Source organism: Onychostoma macrolepis, chromosome 05 (genome assembly GCF_012432095.1).
Source record: "Onychostoma macrolepis isolate SWU-2019 chromosome 05, ASM1243209v1, whole genome shotgun sequence".
In the NCBI taxonomy this organism is placed as follows: Eukaryota; Metazoa; Chordata; class Actinopteri; order Cypriniformes; family Cyprinidae; genus Onychostoma; species Onychostoma macrolepis.
In genome coordinates, this window is record NC_081159.1 from 18,879,471 (window position 1) to 18,903,814 (window position 24,344).

Sequence of the window (24,344 nt, forward strand, 5' to 3'; positions counted from 1 at the left end):
GTAACATATAATTCGTCCATTAGAGGGCGTCGTTCATTAAATATGTGAACCGGAAACAATTGTACGATAGACCTGTTCTTAGTTTTAAAGCGGTTTTAAAAATGGCGACCGGGAAGAGGTGTATGTTTACAGTTATTAATGCGATTATAACGGCTCTTATCACAGAAAGTCAATGTCGACTCCATCATCTCGTACTTAAGGTATGTGTGTGCTGTGCTAGAAATGTTGCTATAGGATATTCGTATAGTCACTGTACGTTTAATGTAACGGATGCTGTCTTATGATTCATCAGTCATAACCGTTTTGTTGTTATAATGCTAGTGCCATTAAACAGATGATAATTTAAACGCAGCTCAGTGTCTAAATGCTCGTGCGCCATTTAACAGTCGTGTTCTGTCTCAGGATGACATCCGTCAACGGGTCCATCTGAACACATTCGGCTTTTATAAAGATGGTTATATGAATATGAGCATGAACAGCCTCAGCTTCAGTAATGGGAAGACGGACAACATTGACAGCTCCACGGTCAGACTCTCTTCTTTCTGTTAAATGATCGGCTTTGAGATGCAATAATATGGTGGAATAAATTAATATGAAAATGTCTTGCACGTTATTAATGGACGTTTTTATATCACCTTATACGAGACTATTTCCCATTATCATAAAATTAAAGTAAATGAATGTCACCTGCAGTATGTTGATCAGGAAAAACCGACTGGGTTTCTTTATGAAATAACTTTCTAATGTGTTCTCTCACATTTTAATTAATTAATTAATTAATTATTTTTTATTTCTTCATTTCAGATTGGTTTTAGCCTAGATCGTGCAAGCAATAATGGCTTCTCCACATATCTGGTCAGTATCTGCCTTTGAATGTCCATCTGAATCTAATTATGTGCTTTTGCTGTACAGTTTTGGTATCAGTGTTGTGCATTAAATGTGTCTGTAGATTGTTATTGTTAGTTTAAGCATAGGTTCGTATTATCATAAATTAACCGCTTTGACTTGGCAATCTTGTCAGTTAAGGATTTAATAGCAGTACAGTATGTTTCATACAATATGATTTGTGACCCTGGACCACAAAACCAGTCATAAGTAGCACGGGAATATTTGTAGCAATAGCCAACAATACATTGTATGGGTCAAAATGATTTTTTTTTTTTAATGGTGAAAATTATTAAGATATTAAGTAAAAATAATGTTCCATGAAGATGTTTTGTAAATTTCCTATCATAAATATATCAAAACTTAATTTTTCATTAGTAATATACATTGCTAAGAACTTCATCTGGACAACTTTAAAGGCGATTTTCTCAGTATTTTGATATTATCTCAGCTAAATATTGTCCTATTCTAACAAAGCATACATTAATGGAAAGCTTTTATTCAGCTTTCAGATATTTCAGATAAATCTCAATTTCAAAAAATTTGTGGCCATGGGTCACATATTAGATTAAAGCTAACATTACTGTACCATTGGTAACATTGGCATTTACTGTATGATCTTTCAGTCAAACTCAGTCAGATAACCGATGACCTATCTTATGAATACGCAGGACGAGGGTCTTGACTACTGTCCTCTAAAAAAAGATCCAAGTAGTAGTTTTGCAGGGGTGCTTCTCTTGCTGGACTTCAAAAATAACTTGTGAGTTTTACTATTTAAACATTTTTCCCCCTTTATTTTCTCCCAATTAAAATGAATTTGGGAGTATTGTCCAGTTTATGAATGTTCTGTCATGACTTGCAATATCCTCAGAGTGAGGAAGAAGACTTCAGCAGAGGCTGGTGTGTTTCCCAAAATTGTACTTGTGGTGCCCAAAAACAATGTGGTGGAACAACAAGCTGAAAAGGGCCAAGATCTCCAAGACAAGGGGCCAGATGATGGATCTCAGTCTAAAAGTAAGTCTTTCTTATCTTGAACTGTATATCACATCATGGCATACACAACCATACAATTTCAAATTGGGAGTCAGTATTATTATTTTTTTTAATGCAAAGATGCATTAAATTGATCATTAATTACAGTAAATATATTTATAATGTTACAAAAGATTTCTGTTAAAGAAAGCGTTCTTTTCAACTTTCTATTCATCACAGAATCCTGGAAAAGATATGACAATTTCCAGAAAAGAATTCAACATTGATAACAATAAGAAATGTTTCTTAAACACCAACTAAGAAAATTAGAATGATTTCTGAAGGATCATGTGACACTGAAGACTGGAGTAATGGCTGGGAAAAAAAACAAACAGTTTTAAAGTATATTCAGATAGAAAACAGTTTATTAATTTTTTTTTTTTTTTTTATCTAATAGGCTAAATGCAGCCTTGGTGACCATTAAAGACTTTTCAAACAATAGTTTGTAAATGTTTTCATCCCATTTGTGTTGTAAATGAAAGCCTTTTAATTCATGCAATTGTAATGTTGGCTTTGCATTCCTGTTTTGTATCAGTCTACTTTTTAATTAGATTTTGTGTTTTTCTCCTGTTAATTTGCAGCGGGTTCTAAATCCAAGCGAGATGTTGAGGTGAGATCTGTTTTTAATCATGACTGCATTTAGTCTGAAAAAATTCTAAATTCTAAAACCCCCCCCACAGAACAAGACAGAAGATACATATCCTCTTCAGAACAAAGGCAAAATCTACTCATTTCAGGTGGGACATGAAGTGGTTTTGCTGAGAGCTCATGGGGCTCTGAAGTACATCAAGCTAGTTCTGAACTAAACTAATACCTGTCCGTTTCTACTAGGTGTACTTCTTTTGACATCTGCCTAATTGTGCACTCCAATGACTGACCTGTTCTTGTTCTAGTTTTACTTCAATGTCACAACGGATGAGCAGCAAGGCCTTTATAACTTTTATTTCTACAACTGCTACTCTATGTCAATAAACCAGGACAGCTCTTTGTCAGACATGCTGCCTTTCAGCATTGATGTGAGTGTTTCTCGGAGTTCTAAAATACAGTGTCCTTAAATGTAATGAAGTTCAAGTCTGTACTCAAGCGGTAAATATGATTTCAGATCAGCATCGAGGAAAAGAATCCAGACAGCTTTCTCTCTGCAGGAGAGATTCCTTTACCTAAGCTTTACATCTGCATGTCCATGTTCTTCTTTCTCATCGGCACGCTGTGGGTTCATGTTTTGCGTACACATAGGTAAGTGCCACAATAACAGAATTTCTATTTGAAGGTTTCATACAGTACATTACAAGAAATGACCAGTAGAGAGCAGCAAATTCTCAAATTGTCTCCTGTAAAATTAGTGAAGCAGATTTTATGATTACTATGTACTTTTCTTTTTTAGTTCTGATGTTTACAAGATTCATTGGCTGATGGCTGCTCTTCCATTCACAAAGTCCCTTTCCCTTATTTTCCATGCAGTGAGTGTTTACCTCTTTTGTTTATATGTGAATGTTAAAGGGAAATATTTTACATAAATGTTTTCACATTTCAAGAGTGATTTTCTTTTTTTTTCTTTTCTTTTTTTTTTTTAAATCGTACATCATAAATTAGCAAACCTTGTTAGTTTCATGAAAACTTTCCCTTTTGCTTTATGAACCACACAAAACTGATTTAGTAGATATCCAAGGCAAAAAGCAGCATTACATTGCCTTTGTTTTAACATTTATATTCCTATTTTACAGATTGACTACTACTACATTTCCAATCAGGGTTTTCCTATTGAAGGCTGGGCTGTGGTCTATTACATTACTCACTTGTAAGTTCACCAACATATAAAGTGTGTGTGCGTGAGAGAGAGATGTGTATGTAACTGGATAAGACAGGAATAGGGTGAAGCACTGTCATATAAGAAAGAAAAGGACTGACGTATATACAGTTATATTTTTGCTCCTCTGACTGGAATACACAACACAACCATTAAAATCTGAGCAGATTTTAAAACACTAGGCATCATATACTTGCTGACTTTAAAAAATTTTACAGGGTAAAAAAACTGGACTTGTTTGATATCTTTTGACTGAATTTATTGTCTGAAGGTGAAAAATTCAGAGTCTCTGCCTGTGCATTATAAAATTTTATGTGAAATCAGTTAATTCTGGCTTCCCAAAATCTACACATTGGCTTTGCCTTTCAGCAACTAGTGGTGATTCTTCAAGGCTGCAAATGTGGGCAAAACGCTGGACAAAAGTCATATAGTGCAGTGATTCTCAATTCCAGTCCACTCTGCATATTTTGCACGTCTCTCTTATTTAACACACCTAATTCAGATAACCAGCTTGTTAGAAGAAAGCTACATGAATGAACTGTGTTCCGATTGACAGGGTCCCTACACAGTGTTCATTGCTCCCTTCTCCCTGAGCATGGGAAATCTTTTGAAGTTTACTTCACTTCAGAACATTTATTCACGGATTTGTGCTACGCTACGGCCTGCAGCATCTTCACACACAGACGAAACTTACTAGAGAGGTGTGACATAATTATAGCTCTTTAAATAAATACGATTTAAATTCACATCTCGCATATTTTAAATGCCCTTTGAATGGAACATATACACTTCCTTCAAACTAAATATTCTGTGATGTCCACTTCACAGGGCATTTACGGCCGAATAGAACAAACATCTGAAGTAATAAGAGATGCATACAAAATGTCCAGAGCGGGGGTCGCGAGGACTGGAATTGATGTATTCCAGACTTTTTTTTTTTTTTTTTTTTAAAGGTTCCTCAGGTTGGTTTGGTTGATTAGGTGGGTAGTGAACTTGTTTTTTGGATTAAAACCACTGTACTATTGTCATGATTTCTGTAACAGTAATTCAGTTTGTTTGATTTTGCTAATTTTTTTTTCTTTTCATTTATGCAGACTGAAGGGGGCACTGTTGTTCATCACTATAGCATTAATAGGAACTGGCTGGGCCTTTGTCAAACATATCCTCTCAGATAAAGACAAAAAGATCTTCATGATCGTCATTCCCCTGCAGGTATTGGTCTTAGTTTTTTCTTCTTTTTTTAAAGAAAGTAGGTTTTTTATTTTTTTTAAGCAAAACAACTGCACTCCAATGATAAATACAGTTAGGGCTGGGCGGTATATCGAGTTTGTGCGATATATCGATATATTTTTTTTATAAGCCATACGGTATGAAGCAATACCGCTAATATCGATATACAGTAGTTTGATACGAGCGCATCTGAAAAAAAAAAAAAAAATAGTAGGGAGGATACAGACTAGACTGCTGTGAAGAAAGCGTACAATTTGTTCTAAACATGTGACAAGCTTTATATGAAGGGCTTTGAAACTATAAACTACAGTTTTTTTTTTTTGTTTGTTTTTTTAGTTTTAAGCGGCTCGCGCTTGGCCCGTCATATGCTCTGACAGAAAGGCTGCGTGTGCCGCTGATAGAGACGCGCTGTTTTGATATGTGCTGTTTTCCTTAATGCATAACTTACATTTCACAGGTATACTCTCCATCTGTAAATGTTGGAAAGCCATGGAAATATTTCCATTTTGTTCTCAGAAGTGGATGAGCTTTTGCTTTGCGATTCTCTGCTGAACTTCACAGACTTAATTCAGAACGAGCGCGCCAAACAGACAGCGCTATGACTCTGACTAAAATATACATTTTGCTGAAATATTTGTAGTTGGACAGTAAATGTGTCATATGTAGAATTTTAAACCTATAAGTAAGTGTATTTGTATGGTAGCACTAATTGTAACGTGTAATGGGATAATCAAAATAGCCTTTTTACTCAATTAGTCTGTGCTTTTTAAAAAAATTGTTTTCATTTTTAGTTTAGTGAATTTAACTTCTGCTTTAAAAGCATTATTTTTGGTTTTAGATTGCAATGTTACAGTGTAAGAATGTAATGTGATTTTTTAATTTTTTTTTTTATACATAATCTACATGCTTACATTCACTTTATTTGTTTAATTCAAATACAAAATACCGTATACCACAAATCAGCCAAAAAATACTGAGATACGAATTTTTGCTCATATCGCCCAGCCCTTGAATGTAATGTGATCTTGTTGGCCTTGTGATATTAGGTTCTGGCCAATGTGGCATACATCATTATTGAGTCCACTGAGGAGGGCTCCAGTGAGTATGGTCTGTGGATGGAGATCTTGTTTCTGGTAGATCTGCTGTGCTGTGGGGCTATTCTCTTTCCAGTTGTCTGGTGAGTGCTCTGCATCTTTGTCCTTTTAGTTTGGCCCAGATTCAATTTTCTATATCATAAATTATATAATATCTTGACTAACAAAGTAAATTGTTGGCTGTTTTGGGGTTTTATCTTTAGTAGTTTAAGTCTAAAATCAATTGTTTTTGTTTGATAGGTCCATAAGACATTTACAAGAGGCATCAGCAACAGATGGGAAAGGTATGTCGAACATTATCAGAGCACTTTCTGGTCAACAGTTCAGTCTGATATAAAACTTGATCATCACATGTACCATTTTCAGTGGCCTTATTTAACGACCAGTTATAAAAGATGTCAGTCATGTGTCACAATGTTTAAGCCATTTTAAATGAAATATTATGGAAAGTGTGTATTTTTAATCTTTCCAAATGCTTTTCTTGATTGTGTGAGCTGTCCTCCTTCACATTTGGCTGTTCTCTACATGCTATTCAAGAGACTTGGTCTTTATGGCATGAAATTGAATTGTGCTGTCTTCCATAATGCAGCAGTTCTAGATTTGCTGCTTTAAACATACATTAACCAGTTCTCACTTACAGATTTACATTTACATTTAGTCATTTAGCAGACGCTTTTATCCAAAGCGACTAACAAGTCTCTAATATATTTTTTTAAATTGTTGTTTTAAGAAATTAATACATTTATTATTTATAGTGTTAATATAATCATGAGTGACAGTAAAAACATTTATAATGTTACAAAAGATTTCCATTTCAAATAAATGCTGTTCTTTTTATTCATCTAAGAATTCTAAAAAATATGTTATAGTTTACACCAAACGAAAATGATAAAAGTTTTAATAAGCACCAAATTAGAATATTAGAATGATTTCTGAAGGATCATGTAACACTGAGGACTGGAACAATGGCTGCTGAAAATTCAGCTTTACCATCACAGGAATAAATTTAAATAAAAAATATTTTTAATTATAACAATTTTTCACATTATTAATGTTTACTGTATTTTTGAAAATTTTTGCAGCCTTGGTGAGTGTAAGAGTCTACACTTTCAAAAAAAAAAAAAAACTTGCGATCCCAAACTTTTGAATAGCATTGTATATGGAGAATTCTTCAAGTCAATACATTTCAGTTATTTGCCCATTATGAACACCAATAGTTTGTATTGATTTTGTGATTTTATTTATTTATTTATTTTTTGTTATGATGCCATAAGTCAGATGAAGTGATCCATAGCTGAAAACACAGATGGATCTAGTCGTCATTATAAACATTGACCACAGTGAGTGGTCACGCAGGGGTTTGGTCAGGGTTTTTCATTCCTTTGAGCAAACCGTGCATGTCAACATTTGTTAGTAACATGAAACAACACACCGTATTTCTCTATTGTGGTTTGATAGTTTAGAGTGGAAAAATGGATCCTGCTAGAGATGCTCTCTTTGGCATGTGCTCTGCCACCGTGCACTGTTGCCCGTTGTGACAGCAGATGCCAAGCAGCTTGCAAATGTCATAGCTCAGAGAAACCAGCCTGGGTTATGACTTTATCCTACCCACAAATCCATGGAATGGGTAGACAGATTCGACCCTGCAGCAAGGGATCTCTGCAAATTCCATCATCTGGGAAAAAAATGCAGAAATTTTGCATTACAAGTCTCATTTTTGTGCTGGTTTTTACTTGAATGTAAATGCCTGCATAACCTCATTCCAGTTCATGAGCTGAAATTGTTTTTATTTCAGTGTGCTTTATTGGCATAGTTATTTTTAAAATAATGTTGCAAAGCATCAGGAAAAGGTGTTGGTAATAGTTATGAAATTATTGTTTAGCCATTATTCTGTATCATCTATACTACCGTTCAAAAGTTTGGGGTCATTAAGTTATTTTTAATTGTAATAATTTCATTATATTACTGTTTTTACTATATACACTTTTTTTCTTGAACTGTCTTTGTATACCTTTATACAATATAAATTTAATCTGAAATACTTTTAATTTATTTGTATCTATTTTTGCCAGTTACATAAATGGTGGTACTTAAAAATGCGTGCATTTTACTAGTGAAGCTTTGGAATTATCAGAAGTTCTGGTGTGTCTGTTAACTGTATTTTTGTTGTATGTTTTGCTTAGACGGTTTTTTTTCCTTTTGCATTGACTTTTATTCAAATACGCGGAAGTGTTCAGATCAATGCTTTAAATCTTACATAAACCCCTTAACCTCCTGCTGAGAAAAAACCCTTAGTGATGAGAGAAGTGCAGGTTTTGATGACAACTTCCTGCTGCGCCTTGTGCTTCTTAAATAGTGACGTGTGCTGAATGAGGCTTTTTCAGGTTGGTAGCCTGGAATGAATGTGTGCTGTCTTTATTTCATATCTTTGATGTGATCCCTGAGGCTGTCTATTCTCAAGCTAACATGCTTCCAGTAACTTTTTCCCACCAATATTAGATTGTATGAACAATAGCAGGGGTGTGTGTGTGTGTGTGTGTGTGAGTGAGGGAAATAAGCACTCAAAATGAAGCAGGTTATTCCCTTAGCCCCACTGTTTGTGTCCCAATTTTTGCCACTGCTTTTTGCCACAAGTTACAAAAGTGGAAATATTTAGGCACAATATATGATACGTATACTGCAGCACCACTGTATGTTGCCTTTGTGTGTTATGATTTCATATAATCCTATACTGAAGTGAAAATATTCTCTCCAGGCAATCGCCACCCTTTTTTCCCTCTCAAGTAATCATTGTTTCTTTGCTGCCTATCACGTTTTTTTCCTTCTTTCTTCTTCTGCCTGTCCCTCGCAGGGCACAAAGATATACTCTTTGATTGCCTTCTGATTTTAACAATTTTCACAGCAGGAGCGAGAAGCATAGTAATTGAAGCATGAAAGGTAAAAGGACAGCTCGTCCCCTCTCTCACTCTGTTTTAATCGTAATGTTTGACTTCTCTTTCCTTTTGTAGCTGCCATCAATCTGGCTCAACTGAAACTTTTTAGGCACTACTATGTGATGGTATGTATTCACTTCACTGTCTCACTGTCCTTCTAACTTCTATTCAGACACAGTGATTTTAAATGGAAACATGCCTGGTGCTCAGTTCTGTGCAGGGCTGACTGCCTGTCATGGCATGAGAATTATTAGACTAATTAGTTTTGCTTGATTTTAACAGTCACTGACTGAACAAATGCATTTATTCATGAAGGTTTGTGCATGAATGCATTGAGTTCACATTTTTTATTGTAGTTTATTTCACAGTGATGACTTAAAATGCCTCACCTGTCACTTCTTGATTTGCCATTAACTGTCTCCAGCTTTGTCCAGTGTGGTCCAAAAGTCTGAAACTACTAACCACCGGCATTTTTCCGATTTCATAGCAATCTTTTTATTCATTTAAAGAATAGAAAAGATATTACATTGTTATTTTGAAGTATTTTGTTATATGCTTCAATGGAAGCAAGAGCATCTGACCATGTGGAGTTCACTTTATCAATGTCACATTTTCTTATTTCATTATTGACCTAACTAGTCCAAAACCTTAGATAAATATCTTCTTTATTTTGTTGCAACTTTGAAACAAATCAGACTAGAACACACTGTTTGTTTGGTCGTTTGTCTTTGTTAAATGTGATCAGTCATTTGAGACACTGAAACACAATTATCTAATTCTTTAGATAAATGTCACTCCTCTGTCTGTCTCTTTTCTTCTTACCGTCTCTTTCTGTGTCACAGATTGTATGCTATATTTATTTCACCCGCATCATTGCCAGTCTCATCAAGGTCATTGTTCCTTTCCAATGGAAGTGGCTCTACCAGGTGAGTGATGGATACTCAAACTTACAAAACAGATTTAACAGCTGGCCAAAAGTGCAGTTCACATTAAGCATAAACTCCTCTATTAATCACATCACAGAAAAGTTCATGGCAACATATCTGTAACATTTTTGCAATGTTAAAGGCATAGTTAAACTCTCAAATGAAACTGCTGTAATCATTTACTCACCTTCATGTCGTTCCAAACCTGTATGTGTTTCCTTCTTATGTTGAACATAAAATAAAATATTTTGAAGAATGCTGGTAATCAAACAGTTGATGGTCCCTATTGACTTCCATAGTATTTCTTTCCCTACTGTGGAAATCAATGGGGACCGACAACTGCTGGGTTCTTCAAAATTTCTCAGAATATTTTCTTTTGTGTTCAACATTAGAAAGAAATTTATACAGGTTTGGAACGACATGAGGGTGAGTAAATGAAGACAAAACTTTCGTTTTGAGGTGATCTATTACTTTAAGTGTTTTACATTTAAATAGGTCATTACCTGCCTTTTTGTTATTTTGTACTGTTCTCTGAGGTCTCCTTATAATGTCTGTACCAACAAACTTATGAAAAATGAATTTGCCAAGTCTATGAACTCCTCCTATAAACTATAAAACTATATAATATTTTTTTTTGGGGGGGGGACAGCACAAATAAATTAATGTTCACCTTTTATTTGTATTTAGCCTTCATACAAACAAGAAATGTGAAATCACTGTCAAATAAACATCTCAGACTCACCTTATTAATATCTTTAACTTCAAACTATAGGCTAACATACACTACCAGTCAAAGGTTTTTGAACAGTACGATTTTAGTTTTTTAAAGAATTCTCTTCTGCTCACCAAGCCTGCATTTATTTGATAAAAAAATACAGCAAAAACGGTAACATTTTGAAATATTTACCATTTGAAATAACTGTTTTCTATTTGAAAATATTTAAAAATGCAAGTTATTCCTGTGATTTCAAAGCTGAATTTTTAACATTTCCTTCAGAAATCATTCTAATATTCTGATTTGCTGCTCAAAATACATTTATTATTAAGTTGAAAACAGTGGAGTAGAATCTGATTCTCTGCCAGTAGGAGGTGCTCTGAGAGCGGCAGAACTAGCGCTTTCCCCAGTTATGGCTGTAATCTAAGCAGCGCCGCTCCTGAATGCTACTTTATCAGATAAAATGAAAATGCCATCAAAACTATTCTGAAGACAGTATGTTCCCCTTAGAGATACATTCATATAAATCACCTGCTTTTTGAAACGTGCAGTGCTCATGTTTATTCAACGAAGTCAAACGCCACAAATAAATCAATGTATGGGAAACACTGGTAATGTATATCGGAAATGTGTTTAAAAATCATATCACCGTTATTGAAAAAAATTATATCGCGATACATATTGATATTGAATTATTGTCCAGCCCTATGATTGGCTAACACTTGTGTATGTTTGACAGATATGTCCTTCACAGATGGTCGCTGCAGTGATTTAGGTTTAAAACGCATAAATACTCATATCAAACAATCTGTTTAACAGACAATAGTGCAGCAATAGGGATCATGCAATCAAAACTCACACTTGTGTGTTGTGACATTACTGTCAGATCCAATATAGTCTGTGTTTTCCCGCGGAATTGGGCTACTTTAACACTGTTGCCGCGAATTGTTTTTCATGCTCATTGGTTGAAGCGACCCCAAAAACGTAATATTTAGTCCCCTGACATGTGAATTTTACTAGGGGAACCACCAAAAAAACGCATATTTTACCCCCCGGAACATGATTTTTACTGGAGGACCCCCTTGAAACAAGATTGGGCTATTTTTGATTAGCAATTGGGCAGGTTTTGTTGTGAAAACCTGGCAACCCTGAATATAGTCGGCACAGCATCCTATTTTAGTTTCAATCTGAATCTTTCTGAAAATCCCACGTTTTGTGTCTTGTTTGTAAACAAATCTGCGGTAAAATGAAGTGAATAAAGGACCAAGTTCTTACTGATGCAATCTGGAACTTCATTAAAAATAAAGTTCATCCACTCTTTCTTAACGTTGGTATCAGAAGGAAGGCAATGCAAAGACTGTTCTTCCACAACTTGGCACTGCAAAGCTTCTTGTTGTCTTTGGAGCCATCTTTATCGTTTGTTTTCTGCGTAGACCTGTTATTTACGCTACGTGCGTGAGTCTGGGCGGGGCTAAACAGGCAGCGATGTAGAAGCAGGCATACATCTTCTTCTGTAGATGCTGTATTTAACCACACTATTACTTAATAGAGTAGTGCATTTCACAAGCTGGTGTTTTGGCAGACTGCCTTCAATATAAGCTGTTTTTAGACTAACAAGAAAGTTTTGAGTTGAAACTTACAAGATGCTTTTATAGCACAATGACCTTTTATGTCAAAAAATTTTGGTTTCTCAGTTCATGACCCCTTTAAAGCAAGTTAAAGGAGATTGAAGTCGTTATTAGCTTCACTAAGTAAATATGCAGCTTTGCCATTTTAAATGCAATTTAAATGCTCTGTTTGGTTTGATTATTTGGTTGGCCAATATTCAAACACCATAAGATTTACCATTTATACCATTTATAAATAACATGACCTGAGCCCACCTTAGGTATCCTGTGTTCCAGTGTCGATTTTGTGGCAGTAGTGCACTTTATAATCTTTTGAGCCTACTGCAGTTGCTTTGTGAAGTTTTACCTCCTAATTCTTAAAATCAGTAAGATCCCACTATGGTGTTACAAATGCTCATTCAAAACTACTTAAATCTCAGAATAAATGAATTGTGTAAAAACCAGATGCATCCCAGTTTGTGCACTTATGCCCAATTCTATTCCATTCTTTAAATACACTTAATTAACCAAAAAATATAAAATATGGGTTGTTGAGCACTTAATACATTTAACAGTCACAGATTTCCTTATATAGCGAACTCCATTGTTGGATGACAAAAGAAATCTTATAAAATTCATACTAGATGATTGAGTGCATGGTGCACAGTGTGCGGAATGTTTAAGATTAATTAATAAATAAATAAATAAATAATTAGCAAAAATGGAAAAAAGTATATTGATGGTTTTGTTCTTTATTTGTAGCTGCTGGATGAGCTGGCTACTCTGACCTTCTTCTTCTTAACTGGACACAAGTTCCGGCCGGCCTCCTACAACCCCTACCTACTGCTGTCTGTGGAGGATGAAGACATGGAAATGGATGATGTGTAAGAAATCATACATAAATGCACAGCAACTAGTTCATATCTACCTTATTTTTAATGTTAGAGTGGGCACTGCCATTTTACTTGAATGTACAAGCTTTTCAGCTGCTTCCACATATTTTAGCTGTACAAGAACAGTCTTTTATGCTGCTTGATGTTGAAAACTGATATTTTGTGTTATAATATGTAATTATTATTTTAATCATTCACACTGGTTTAAAGCGTTAAGAGTTTTATTTTATTATTATTCTATTTATTTGAACTATAATGAATCAGAAGCCTTCAACATTCAGCTTACTTCCACATTGAAAAATAAGGTGGATGTAACAAAAGACAGGACATTTCAAGAACATTTCTGCTTTCCAGCGTTCGCACAAGTCTGAATGGAAGTGAATGGACTGTACTTTGACATGTTTTCATAGTGCATCATTCTTTTATCTCAAAAGATCAAGGACAATTTGATTCCTCAAGATAATGTGACTCACTCACAGCACAGAGAGCCAGTGATGACAGATGACTATAACAATGCACAAGAGATGAGGAAATTGTCTGAACACTTATTTCTCTCATTTTTTGCATTTTACAATGATAAGGGCATCTTTCTTCTATGTGTTTTCGCCGCACACCTTTTCTACATACCCTGACCCTCTTGCACTCCGTTAACAGCTGTGACCTGGTCACACAGACAGGCTTACAAGGACCAAGCCAACTGTCATGGTTCTAGAAGAAGCCCAGAGGGGTTCCTCCTGATTGGAGGACCTAGTAGCCTTCCTCATTGCATGTCCTAGCTGAGAGCACCTGTCATGCCCTGTTTATTTACACACGCACACCCAAACATTTACTGCTTATTTCGAGTCATTTTGAGTGGCCTCATCAGGTCAGATGATTCAGTGTGTTTTAATGTTTTCATCTCTTCAGGCTTTGTGATTTTTTTTATATTTTTTGTTTGTTTGTTTGTTTTTTAATTCCCCCCAACATCCTTGTGTGTTTTTTTTTTTTTTTTTTTTTCTCTCTAAAGGTCTCTGTGGATTGCGTTCCTCTCCACTCCCTGATGTCCAAGTCTTGTTCTGTTCCTTGACAACCCCCATCCTCCCCTCCTTCCTCTAAGTCCCCATCTCCCATTCACCCCACATTCAGCATCCCCTCAGGCAGCATGTGCTCTATCCACCCCCCACCCCGGCACTTCCTAAAATAGCCCTGTGACTCCATATGTCCTTGTTCCTTGCTTGCACTTTCCCCCTTCTCCTCCTCCTCCTCCTCCTCCTCCTCTTCCCACAGTATCTCTCCCACCTGCCTTACACAGGACATTGTGCTTTACTCTTGCTTGTCTTCCTCCCAAGCTGAATGAGCAGAGTGCTTTTTTGTGGCCTATTTTCCCAAAAACGTTTTTTGGGTGACTTGTGGTGCGGCCTGATTCAGCTGTCCTCATTGAGTCTTGCAAAGAACAGAGATAAGATGGATGATGCTAACCACAAAAATAGAGAGCATTGCTCTCATGAGCATTCAAAGTTTAGGTCCAAACTGCTTGAGTGCTTATTTTTTATTTTTTATTTATTTATTTATTTTTTATTTATTTATTTGATCAATCTCAGGCACCTTTTAATATAGTGCAACAGTTGGGTTATAACTTCTAGGGCTGTAGCTATCGAATATTTTAGTAATCGAGTATTCTACCGAATATTCTGTCGATTAATCGGATAAGAATACCTTTTTCTTTATTAAAGAGCAATACTAAATATACAAGAGAAAATAAGACAGGTCTCTTCAAATGAACAAGTCATTTGTTTCCTTTTTACATTTTTATTGCTGAAATTGCATATATTAATAACTGTGAAAACTAAACCCATTTAGTGCATTTAATTGCCTTATTACATTCTAAATATAAAAATCAATTACAAATTACTTTAAAAAAGGTAAACATGGTACAACCTAAAACTAAGGCATAAATCAAAATAATAGTAATAAAAAAATAATAAAACCTAAACATTGTGCAACTTAACTTTCAAGTTTCAACCTAACTACAGCTCAGGCGTGACATAAGCCTTTACTGTCTTCTTAGAAGGCTTTGTGGCTTTTGTAAGAGGCAAAAATTTGCGGGCAGGAAGCTAACGTGGAACAAAAACAAGAGTCCATACACACAACATTTATTAACACATTTTTCAGCAACATGAATTTAAAGTTATTTGGAGAGTAAACACTCTTAAATGTCTCTCTGCATACCGGTGTGTGTGTGTGTAATCCTTTAAAGGAGCATGTGGTTGCAAACACAGTGCACTCTATGCAGTTATAGGGATGTACCGAAATGAAAATTCTGGGCCGAAACCGAGAATTCTGGATGTGCTTGGTCGAAAACCGAAACTGCTTTGTAATAATTATTTATTTTATTCAGTAATATAAAGTAGTTTTGTAAGACTTTTTAATTTAACTCAATTTTAATGACACAGAATTTAAAAAACACAAGCCATTGTGTTTATTTTTTTATTCAGTTCTATTGCAACAGAATCAGACATAACTGTTGTTGTTGTTGTTTTTGACTAATTATCCAAATAATGTATAGTCCTGCAAACAGGGTTTTTCCTTTCTCAAAATGCGGCAGAGGTGGTACCATCCTGATCATGTGCATTGTGCACACAATGTACCCACCCTTCAAGTGGATGAAACAAACACTTTTTACACGCAACATATTTTAGGTGTTATTATAATTATAGCTGATTAAAGAAAATGACAATTATAAAGTTATGTTTTATTTTCTCTCATCTAATGTTTTATCTTAAAATAGCCTTATGAAATGTTTTATTTTTCCTCAGAAATTCTGTGTTGTGTATCTGGTCATCAAATGAAGGCATAAAACATTAATTTTATTTATCTTTAAATTATTGAAAATTAAACTTTTTGGCAAACAAAGGGGATTTACTATTAAAATTAAAACATAAAAGAAATGTGTGATCATTCCTTAAAAAATAAAGTTTTCGTAATTTTAGTAGTATGTACTGTACATTCTGCTGAACAATAGTAATATATTTCTGCTGCAATATCTTCAAATTAAACCGGACTTTTATTTTGACGGGTTGCCGTGAATATCTTTTAAATTTCGCGTAAATCTGCTGCCCAGTACAGCTGTACTACAGTAAGGCTACTGCAAACAGGAGCAAGTATACTACATAGAAATTTCTTGTTGGTGCGTTATTTGAGCCGTAAATGAGCAGAATGCACATTGATAGAGCGGAATATTGAACGGAGCGTCAAGCGGCGCGGTGATGAGAGTGAAACTTGAAGGCCCTTTCACAGAGACACCCCTCGCTGCAGACTGTAGCGCGGTGACGTCAGGTATATGTTTACCGCGCATGCGCAAAGTGACGTATGGTATGTCTATGACACGCAGGCGCATTGCGTGTGTAATTTGCATTAGGTGGTGACGGTAGGTGTTTTTGCGTCGTGCGTGACGTAACACTTCATAAAAACGCATGCGCATACTTAACAGAATGCTCTAATAAAATGTAAAAGTATTAAGAACCCTAAGGTGGAAAAAAAATAAAACAATAAAATGTAATACAGCACATATCCATGATTTTAACTATGTTTCATCTCAGGTAAAATGATACGGAATTACAGAGTTTATTCTGTAATATCTGTGTAGTATTTTATTTACAATTTATTAACATTCTGTTGCACTTTACTTCACTGTGTATTGTAATATTACCCTTTAACGGCGCCTTATATATTTCTTATTAGGCTAGTTAAGATGACATCACTCGTCAGCTCTAGTGGTGCAGATGGTAAAATACACTGCCTCAACTGCCCAAAACGCTTCCACTACGAGAGAAAGCGGCAGCCGCGTGGCGATTCCACCGCTTGCCGCGTCCCGTGTGAAAGGGCCTGAACCATAGACTGTAAAAAAAAAAAATGGACGTAGTGTCCGTGACGTCACCCGTAGGTTTCTGTAAAGCGTTTTTGAAGCCTAAAGTGGGCGGAGCCGACCGCCGCCATCTTGGAAGTGCGTCACCGCGCGTCACTCCCGGATAATCGAAAATGGGCAAAAAGGCGGGACGTGGGTGAAGCTGAGCTGAAACCACGCCTGTCATGCAAAGACAAAACACCATAATTTTGTTTTTGGTCGACAATTAGTTATTGATCATTTTGGGACATTAATGACCTCCTTTATCATGTGTTTAAGTATCATGGAGAAAAGCCCCGGAGAAACCAAGGCAGAACACAGTATAACATCAGTTACCGCGCTTTGACTTTGTTTTGGAAAGCTCAGATAAGTTACGGTGCTCTGCATATGTTTGCATTCGTTCGTCAATACTGTGCCAGCCTGGAGTATACGGTATTCTGCCTTTGTTTTACTGTCCATTAAAGTCTACCGCGTTTATTGTGTACTTCTATATCTGTCGGCACTTCATTAGAGAAACAAATGAGAGAGATCGCGATCTAACAAACTGCTCCATATAACAAAGCACTGTAAGCAATAACGATTAAAACATCTAATTGCCAGATTCCCAGTGTCCTACCTATAATTATTTTCTCTGTACAAATACAAATCTTTAAAGCCAGTTTTCTAAGTTTCGCACTAGCGAGTTTCACACTCTGGAGCAGAGCAGCAGTCCACCTGTCACTCAAGTGGCCACGCCCTTAATTATGCAGAACTTTAAGGCTTAATATAATTTAAACGGATGAGTTATAAAAAAATTCACCCCCCTCACAGTTGTCACGAAGGGCAAAATTAGCTCTATAGACCAAAATAATTTTTTGTACCAGGCTGTAAACATGTTTTTTTTCTGCTGTAAAGTTGGGCATTTTAACATTTTGGAGCCAGCCTCCAGCGGCCAGTCGATGAATTGCAGTTTTAGTCACTTCCGTGTTGGTTTCACGAGAGAGAGTGGGAGGTTGCAGCTTGGCCTGAACACTGCTGTGCGGCGCGGCATATATTTTCGGTGGCCGAAAATTCAGTGCATCCCTAGTAAATGGACTAAAACGATTCTTCGAAGCACAAGAATTTGCCTCGATGATTTTTTGAATTCGAGTTACTCGAGGAATCGTTTCAGCCCTAATAACTTCCCATACATGTCCTTCTCAATTAGGGGGAAAAATGAATGACCTGATCTCTGAGGTTATTAATCAATGATATAGGTGCATCTCAAAAAATTTGAATATCATGAAAGTTCTTTTAATTAATTTTTTTTTTTTTTTTACTTCAAAAAGTGAAACTTTCATATATTCTAGATTAATAACATGTAAAGTAAAACATTTCAAAAGTTTTTTTTTTTTTTTTTGGTTTTTGTTTTAATTTTTATGATTAGAGGTTATAGCTCATGAAAGTAAAAAATCCAGTATCTCTAAATATTAGAATATTTACATTAGAGTTTAATTAAATGACCATCCCTACAGTATAAATTCCGGGTATCTCTTGTTCTTTGAAACCACAATAATGGGGAAGACTGCTGACTTGGCAGTGGTCCAGAAGAGGGCAAGTCACAGAAGGTTATTGCTGAAAGGGGTGGCTGTTCACAGAGTGCTGTATCAAAGCATATTAAATGCAAAGTTGACTGGAAGGAAGAAATTGGGTAAGGTGCACAAGCAACAGGGATGACCACAAGCTTGAGAATACTGTCAAGCAAAGCCGATTTAAAAACTTGTGAGAGCTTCACAAGGAGTGGACTGAAGTTGGAGTCAGTGCATCAAGAGTCACCACGCTCAGACGTCTTCAGGAAAGGGCTACCAAGCCACTCCTGAACCAGAGACAACATCAGAAGCGTCTTACTTGGGCTAAGTAGAAAAAGAACTGGACTGTTGCTCAGTGGTCCAAAGTCCTCTTTTCAGATGAAAGTACATTTTGCAATTCATTTGGAAATCGAGGTCTGGAGTCTGGAAGAAGACTGGAGACACATAATCCAAGCTGCTTGAAGTCCAGTTCTGGACTCACTGAAGTTTGCACCTAATTTTACTCTAAGTACACTGTGCATATCCAGTGTTTTTTTCCCCCTCCTCTTTGACATTTGACCTAAATTAAAATGAACCTCAAGTGGGTAAATGTCATGTTTCTTCAACAACAGTAGGTCCTCATACTGTAGATGTGTGGTGCATCTGAGCCGTGAACAGTTTACTGGTACTAGTGTGGCCATATGCAGTCCAATCTGTGCTCAAATAATTATTAGGAACAGAAGGGCAGAGTATGAAAGCAAGAGAGTTTATGTGTGCGTGTTGCTCTCACTTGATCTCAGTTTCTGCTCAGAACATTCTGTCCATGTTCGCCGCTAATGCAGAATGCTTAGCCAGTGAACTCATGGTCACATTTTTATGGAAATGCTTGTATATAAATAAGGTGCTGTTTGTGTAAAATTTGAAAATAATGAATGCAAATGGGATCTTTGTTTAAGTGATTCAAACATTTGTGGCCCAGTGGGAAAAGATTCAAAAGTACAATATACACTAGGTGTTTTACTTTATGCCAAAATGTAAACGCTAAGTTTAATTACACGTTTGTTTTGAAAATTGTTTCAAATCTTCTTTGAAAACAGAAAGATTAAAAGATGATTGTTTTGTTTTGTTTAAAGAAACAGATCCTGTCTTTCATGAATTAAACATCAGTTGTATGCATGCTAAAGGGCTTTCCTTAGAAAATTGGGACAGTCTGAAATTATTTGAGGCCCTGTTTTTAGTTAGCTATTTCAGAACAGCGTTACTGACCAAGATTTAACTTCATTCATGTCCGCATGGAAGAAGCACAAAACCAGATCTGTTGTAGAAACTGTTTTAGCTCTTGATTATTTTGTGGTTGGGAATTTAAGTGCGTTTGGCTTCAAATTAATCCTGCAAATGACAAATTATCCATGTTTTTGCTACATATCTGAGCTTGTTTTTGTTGTTAATGATGCTCTTCGTTTTCATTTCAGTGTAACTACCTCAACAGCCATGGGAGAGGGTGTTAAGAAAGTGAAGAAACTGTCAAACGGACCATCAGAGGAGAGGGAGAGCATGGCATAATGGAAGAAACAATTCTGTCGGTTCTGTGTGCCTCTGGACTTTGTGGCCAGCTACTGACAAGTGGGATATTCATGTGCAGAATTCCCAGTGGACCTTCTCTCATGATCACATGTGAAGACACCGCGTTCCATATCCACACATATGTCTATCTCTGTAAATGTTGCACAGACAGTTTGGAGAATTCACATTAAGGCACTCCATGATTCCCTTTGCCACTGTAGTTTTAATTGACATGCTTGGTGCTGTGCTTTATTTTTATCTTACCATGTGTGTGTGTGTGTGTGTGTGTGTGTGTGTGTGTGTGTGCACGATTTGTTTTTTTTTTTATTTGGTTCATTTTTTAATTTATTTATGACCTTCCTACACATTGCTTGATTTTGGACACTGTGTGGCACTTTAACAGGTACACTCTAGTCAAGTGAAAGCCTATGTAAGGTTACTGCGATGTGCAGAAAATGGCGTGCCAGTGACGTCTCTTTCAGCTATTAAATTAATTATTTCCTGCTTTGAGTTCTCAAAATGAATCATTTTTATGTAAATATGCAAGCCCTTAAAACATGCATAACCCAGATTAATGTTACAAAAAAACAAGATTTTCAAGCTTTGTCAGATTTGATGACAGCTGCTTTGTATTTTTTCAGTATTTGTGGTTTAATAAGTATGGATGATGAAGGATTTTCCTTAAATAGATCCAGTGTGTCCAGAAACATGTATTTCAAATGTGTTAAACGTGGATTAAAATGATTTCAGGGATCTTGTAATTTATGGTTGCTGGTGATGCAATGGAGGCTTTTATTTTGATGTTTAATATTTTGCTTATTTTCGGTTATCTTTGAGTAAGCTTTATGAAATTGTATTTCAGTATTAAATTGTGCAATGGTTTCATTTGTATTTGTCTTTTATATTTTGTTATAAGTGTGTACATATCTATTCGTATCAGTGATTTTATGCATTCTGTCTACATGAAGATTTTGTTTTTCAACATAAGGAATGCACAGGAGAGGACTGGTATTACATTAGGACAACATTTTCCACACCTCTTTATATTTACAAAAAGTGATCATAAACACTGTAATGTTAAAGCAGTATCTTATCATGCTTGGACACAGTAAACATTTGACAGCACTGAAGCAAACGGCTCGCTTATAATTAATTCACAAGTCTGGAGTGCTGTGCTCACTTCTTAAGTGCCATTAAGAGCATCTGATGTTGACAAAATGTCAGAGAGGGACTAATGAAGAGCTTTGGCTGCTGAGGATAGGAGAATTGCAAATGCTAATTCTATTCCCCTTGTGCCTGCATAGAAAATAAAGCAAGAGAAAAATCTTTCAATTTAATTTTATTTCCTATCCATTATTCCTAAAAAAATAACAGTGGGGACAGTAATTTAGTTTAGAAGAAATATAGAGAAGCACAAGATGTTAACATGCATTAGATGTTCTGTCTTGCAAATTCCATCCCTTATTTGGAATCTAATAATCAATTCCCAGAAGAACTGTGATTATGTGCTACTTGATTACTTCATATTCATCAGTTTATTGTCCGTCTTACCTTAGGTCACTTGGATTGTCTATTTATAACAAAACAGTGGTGATAAATACGTTTTTGGTTATTATCTGCTAAAATTAACTTCCAGATGTTCATTAAGTTTATACTGAAAGATGATGTGATATACACGTAGCCTACTATACAGTACTCAGTACTGAATTTTAATTTTATTCTTATCTGGCTTGATAAAAGGTTTGGGTTATTAAAATCACTTTAAATTAGCCTACTCGATTTGAAGCTGTGGTTCTCTCTTAAAAGGCTAACTGTACAGTATTTTGTGTACCACTAGGAGGTCAGGGGTTAACCAGCTTTATGGTGGTGATAGTAGCACATGGTGTAAAAGAGTGACTAAAAGCAGGATTAGATAGCACTTGACCCAGGCTTACTGTATTAGTCAATGACCAGGGTAAATGTGGTTACAGATTAGCTGTCTGGCCAAAACTGTCTGTGCAATATAGCAAGCCAGGAGAAATGGTTTGAGGGTTGATTAAAATCTAGTGTCTAAGAAGCTATTGATATATCATCATCATTTTATCCCATTTGCAAAATGAAAATGAACACTTCAGATTTAGCTTTTAGAGTTTGTATTGGTTGAATGTATCATATGGCTAAATTGATCACTGGTGGAAGTATTCACACACAGTGTTAAAGATGATTAATCTTAGTCCCATTCTTAATTAGATCAAATGTATTTTCTGTTAGTTTACAAGTTGTAAATATCGTATATTACAGATCGAATTTGATTAGTGACTCTTTCTACAGGTGACACTATTACGCCATATAGGTGGCACCAAGGAAATGTTCCTGAAATTAGTCTTTAGCCCTATTTGGACGGTAATTGTTTCTCAGGGGGACATAAGTGATTTTCACCATTTACAGGGGGTAGTTGGTGATTTTAATGGCGCCTGAATCCAGGATGTCAGTGTTTTTCTCTCACCACCCCCGTAAAAATCCCCGTCCGAATTACCTACTGTTTTTTGACAAACACCAAGGTCGTGTGGTAATTTAATTGCCGTCCGAATCCACATCTCTGAGTTTACGAGGAAAAAATCTATTCAAAATTCAGTGTTTAAACCCTTTTTGAGGACTCCCGAACACCATAAGGTAACGTTGTACTTCGGTGTAATTTGCATACATATTTATTTCTGAAATGCTGGAAAGTATTTAAAAGAACAATACTTCATAACTGCTCCACCACAGCTACTGGGAGCAGAAAGAGAAGAAAAGCACATAACGTTAAACATTCAAATTGGTCTTTATTATGGCAGAAGCAGGTAAACAGTTATACTACGGGGCCATTGAATGCTTGAATCTGATTGGCTGACGAACGTTCTATGGTGTGCAATTATTTTCAGGGAAACGCACAGCAAACGTAGTTCCAGGCAGCTCTTGACCGCATTACATGACCATATCACTTTGCCAGATGATTTCTGTTATTTTAAAGGTCTTACAACAGCAAAATAACCGAAACCCACAACGACACTGGCCAAATAAATAAATATAGCAATCAAAAGGATAAAAACGACAGATCATGTCCTTGTTTTTGCCACAAAATTACGCTTTATTATGTAAATTAATCAAATTAATTTTATTTACAGCAGACAATCATGTGACTGGCCATGTGAGCAGTGCATTGGTTCACAGAATTCGCTCCTCCACTGTGAATAAATCGCCATCGGAATCCATGAGTTTTATCGCTGAGGTGATATGTAAATTTATTTTTACAGATGTCCATATGAGAAATATATATATATCTGGATTGGGCTTTTGAATCATTCAATAAACCGGTTACTCCAAAACACTTGATTCATTCCGAAGCGCATCAAGTGCACTGTTTGCCTGGGTGAATCATCGAATCATACATTCAAGTGATTCGTTCAGTAACACTGATTCATTCAGGAAAAAACAAAATCTGTTGTGTGTAGCTTGCCTCGCAGACTCGACGATTGCTTCTGCTGTGGCTTTGTTTGGAACTCTTTTTGGAGCAAAATGTGTCTACAGTGTAAGTTATGCAATATTCATTTCTTGTTTATTGAACTGTTAAAAGCATTATCACCACAGTCTATGATTATCACAGTCGCAAAGCCTCGAAAGTGGCAAACTCAATAAACATGAGTTGCCTATTTTTTATTTGGGTGTTTGCGTTGAATCTGTACAAGGACAAATCAAAGAAAAGAAGTCGTTAAAAGCAATCCGAAATAACTTTAATGACGTTAATGTAACGCATATACTCCCACTGAATCTTTGATTTAGCCCAGTGGTATGTGTATGGTCTGTGGTCTCATTTTCTGAGAGAGAAACATTTTCAGAGGTGCGGACACAGATTGAAGACTCCGCTAAGCCATTGTATTCTGGGCCAGGGAAACTTGAGAAGAAAAAGATTCCATAACCTTTAGTTAAAAGGAAAGCATCTAACATAAAATTCTCTTTTGAGATACTACAGTTGATATCTTGTATGAATGTTACCAAATATAGCTTCCATCATTTTAGAAAAGTGCTGCTTGCCAAGCCAAATGCTTGGCACAACATGTCATTTTATGATGAGAGAAATACTTTCTTTTTTTCCTGCATGACGTTTACAAAATACTCAAAGTGTCTTTCAACTCCTGGCTACTTTCCCATTTGTTCTCCTGCTGTGCAATATATCTGATAAGTCAGTCTGAAAATCGATTAATTTTCTCTCTCTTTGCTTGGACGTTATT

At 35.9% G+C, this 24,344-nt stretch overlaps 1 protein-coding gene across 2 annotated transcripts; it reads left to right on the forward strand.

Annotated features, from left to right (window-relative positions):
- The first annotated feature begins 42 nt into the window (after window positions 1-42).
- On the forward strand, window positions 43-20,985 carry gpr107 (G protein-coupled receptor 107). 2 transcript variants are annotated; one of them, XM_058775006.1, is made up of 18 exons: window positions 43-200; window positions 403-525; window positions 805-855; window positions 1,557-1,645; window positions 1,757-1,899; window positions 2,499-2,527; window positions 2,598-2,654; window positions 2,811-2,933; window positions 3,020-3,153; window positions 3,302-3,377; window positions 3,642-3,715; window positions 4,819-4,936; window positions 6,001-6,131; window positions 6,289-6,332; window positions 9,057-9,106; window positions 9,824-9,907; window positions 12,992-13,113; window positions 20,004-20,985. In XM_058775006.1, exons 1-18 carry the CDS (start codon window positions 102-104, stop codon window positions 20,092-20,094), a joined length of 1,638 nt encoding a protein of 545 aa, XP_058630989.1. In that variant the 5' UTR covers window positions 43-101; the 3' UTR covers window positions 20,095-20,985. The 2 variants fall into 2 exon arrangements, with proteins under 2 accessions (XP_058630989.1, XP_058630990.1); XM_058775007.1 differs by lacking the exons at window positions 43-200; window positions 403-525 and having other exon boundaries at window positions 809-855; window positions 1,512-1,645.
- Window positions 20,986-24,344: the final 3,359 nt, after the last annotated feature.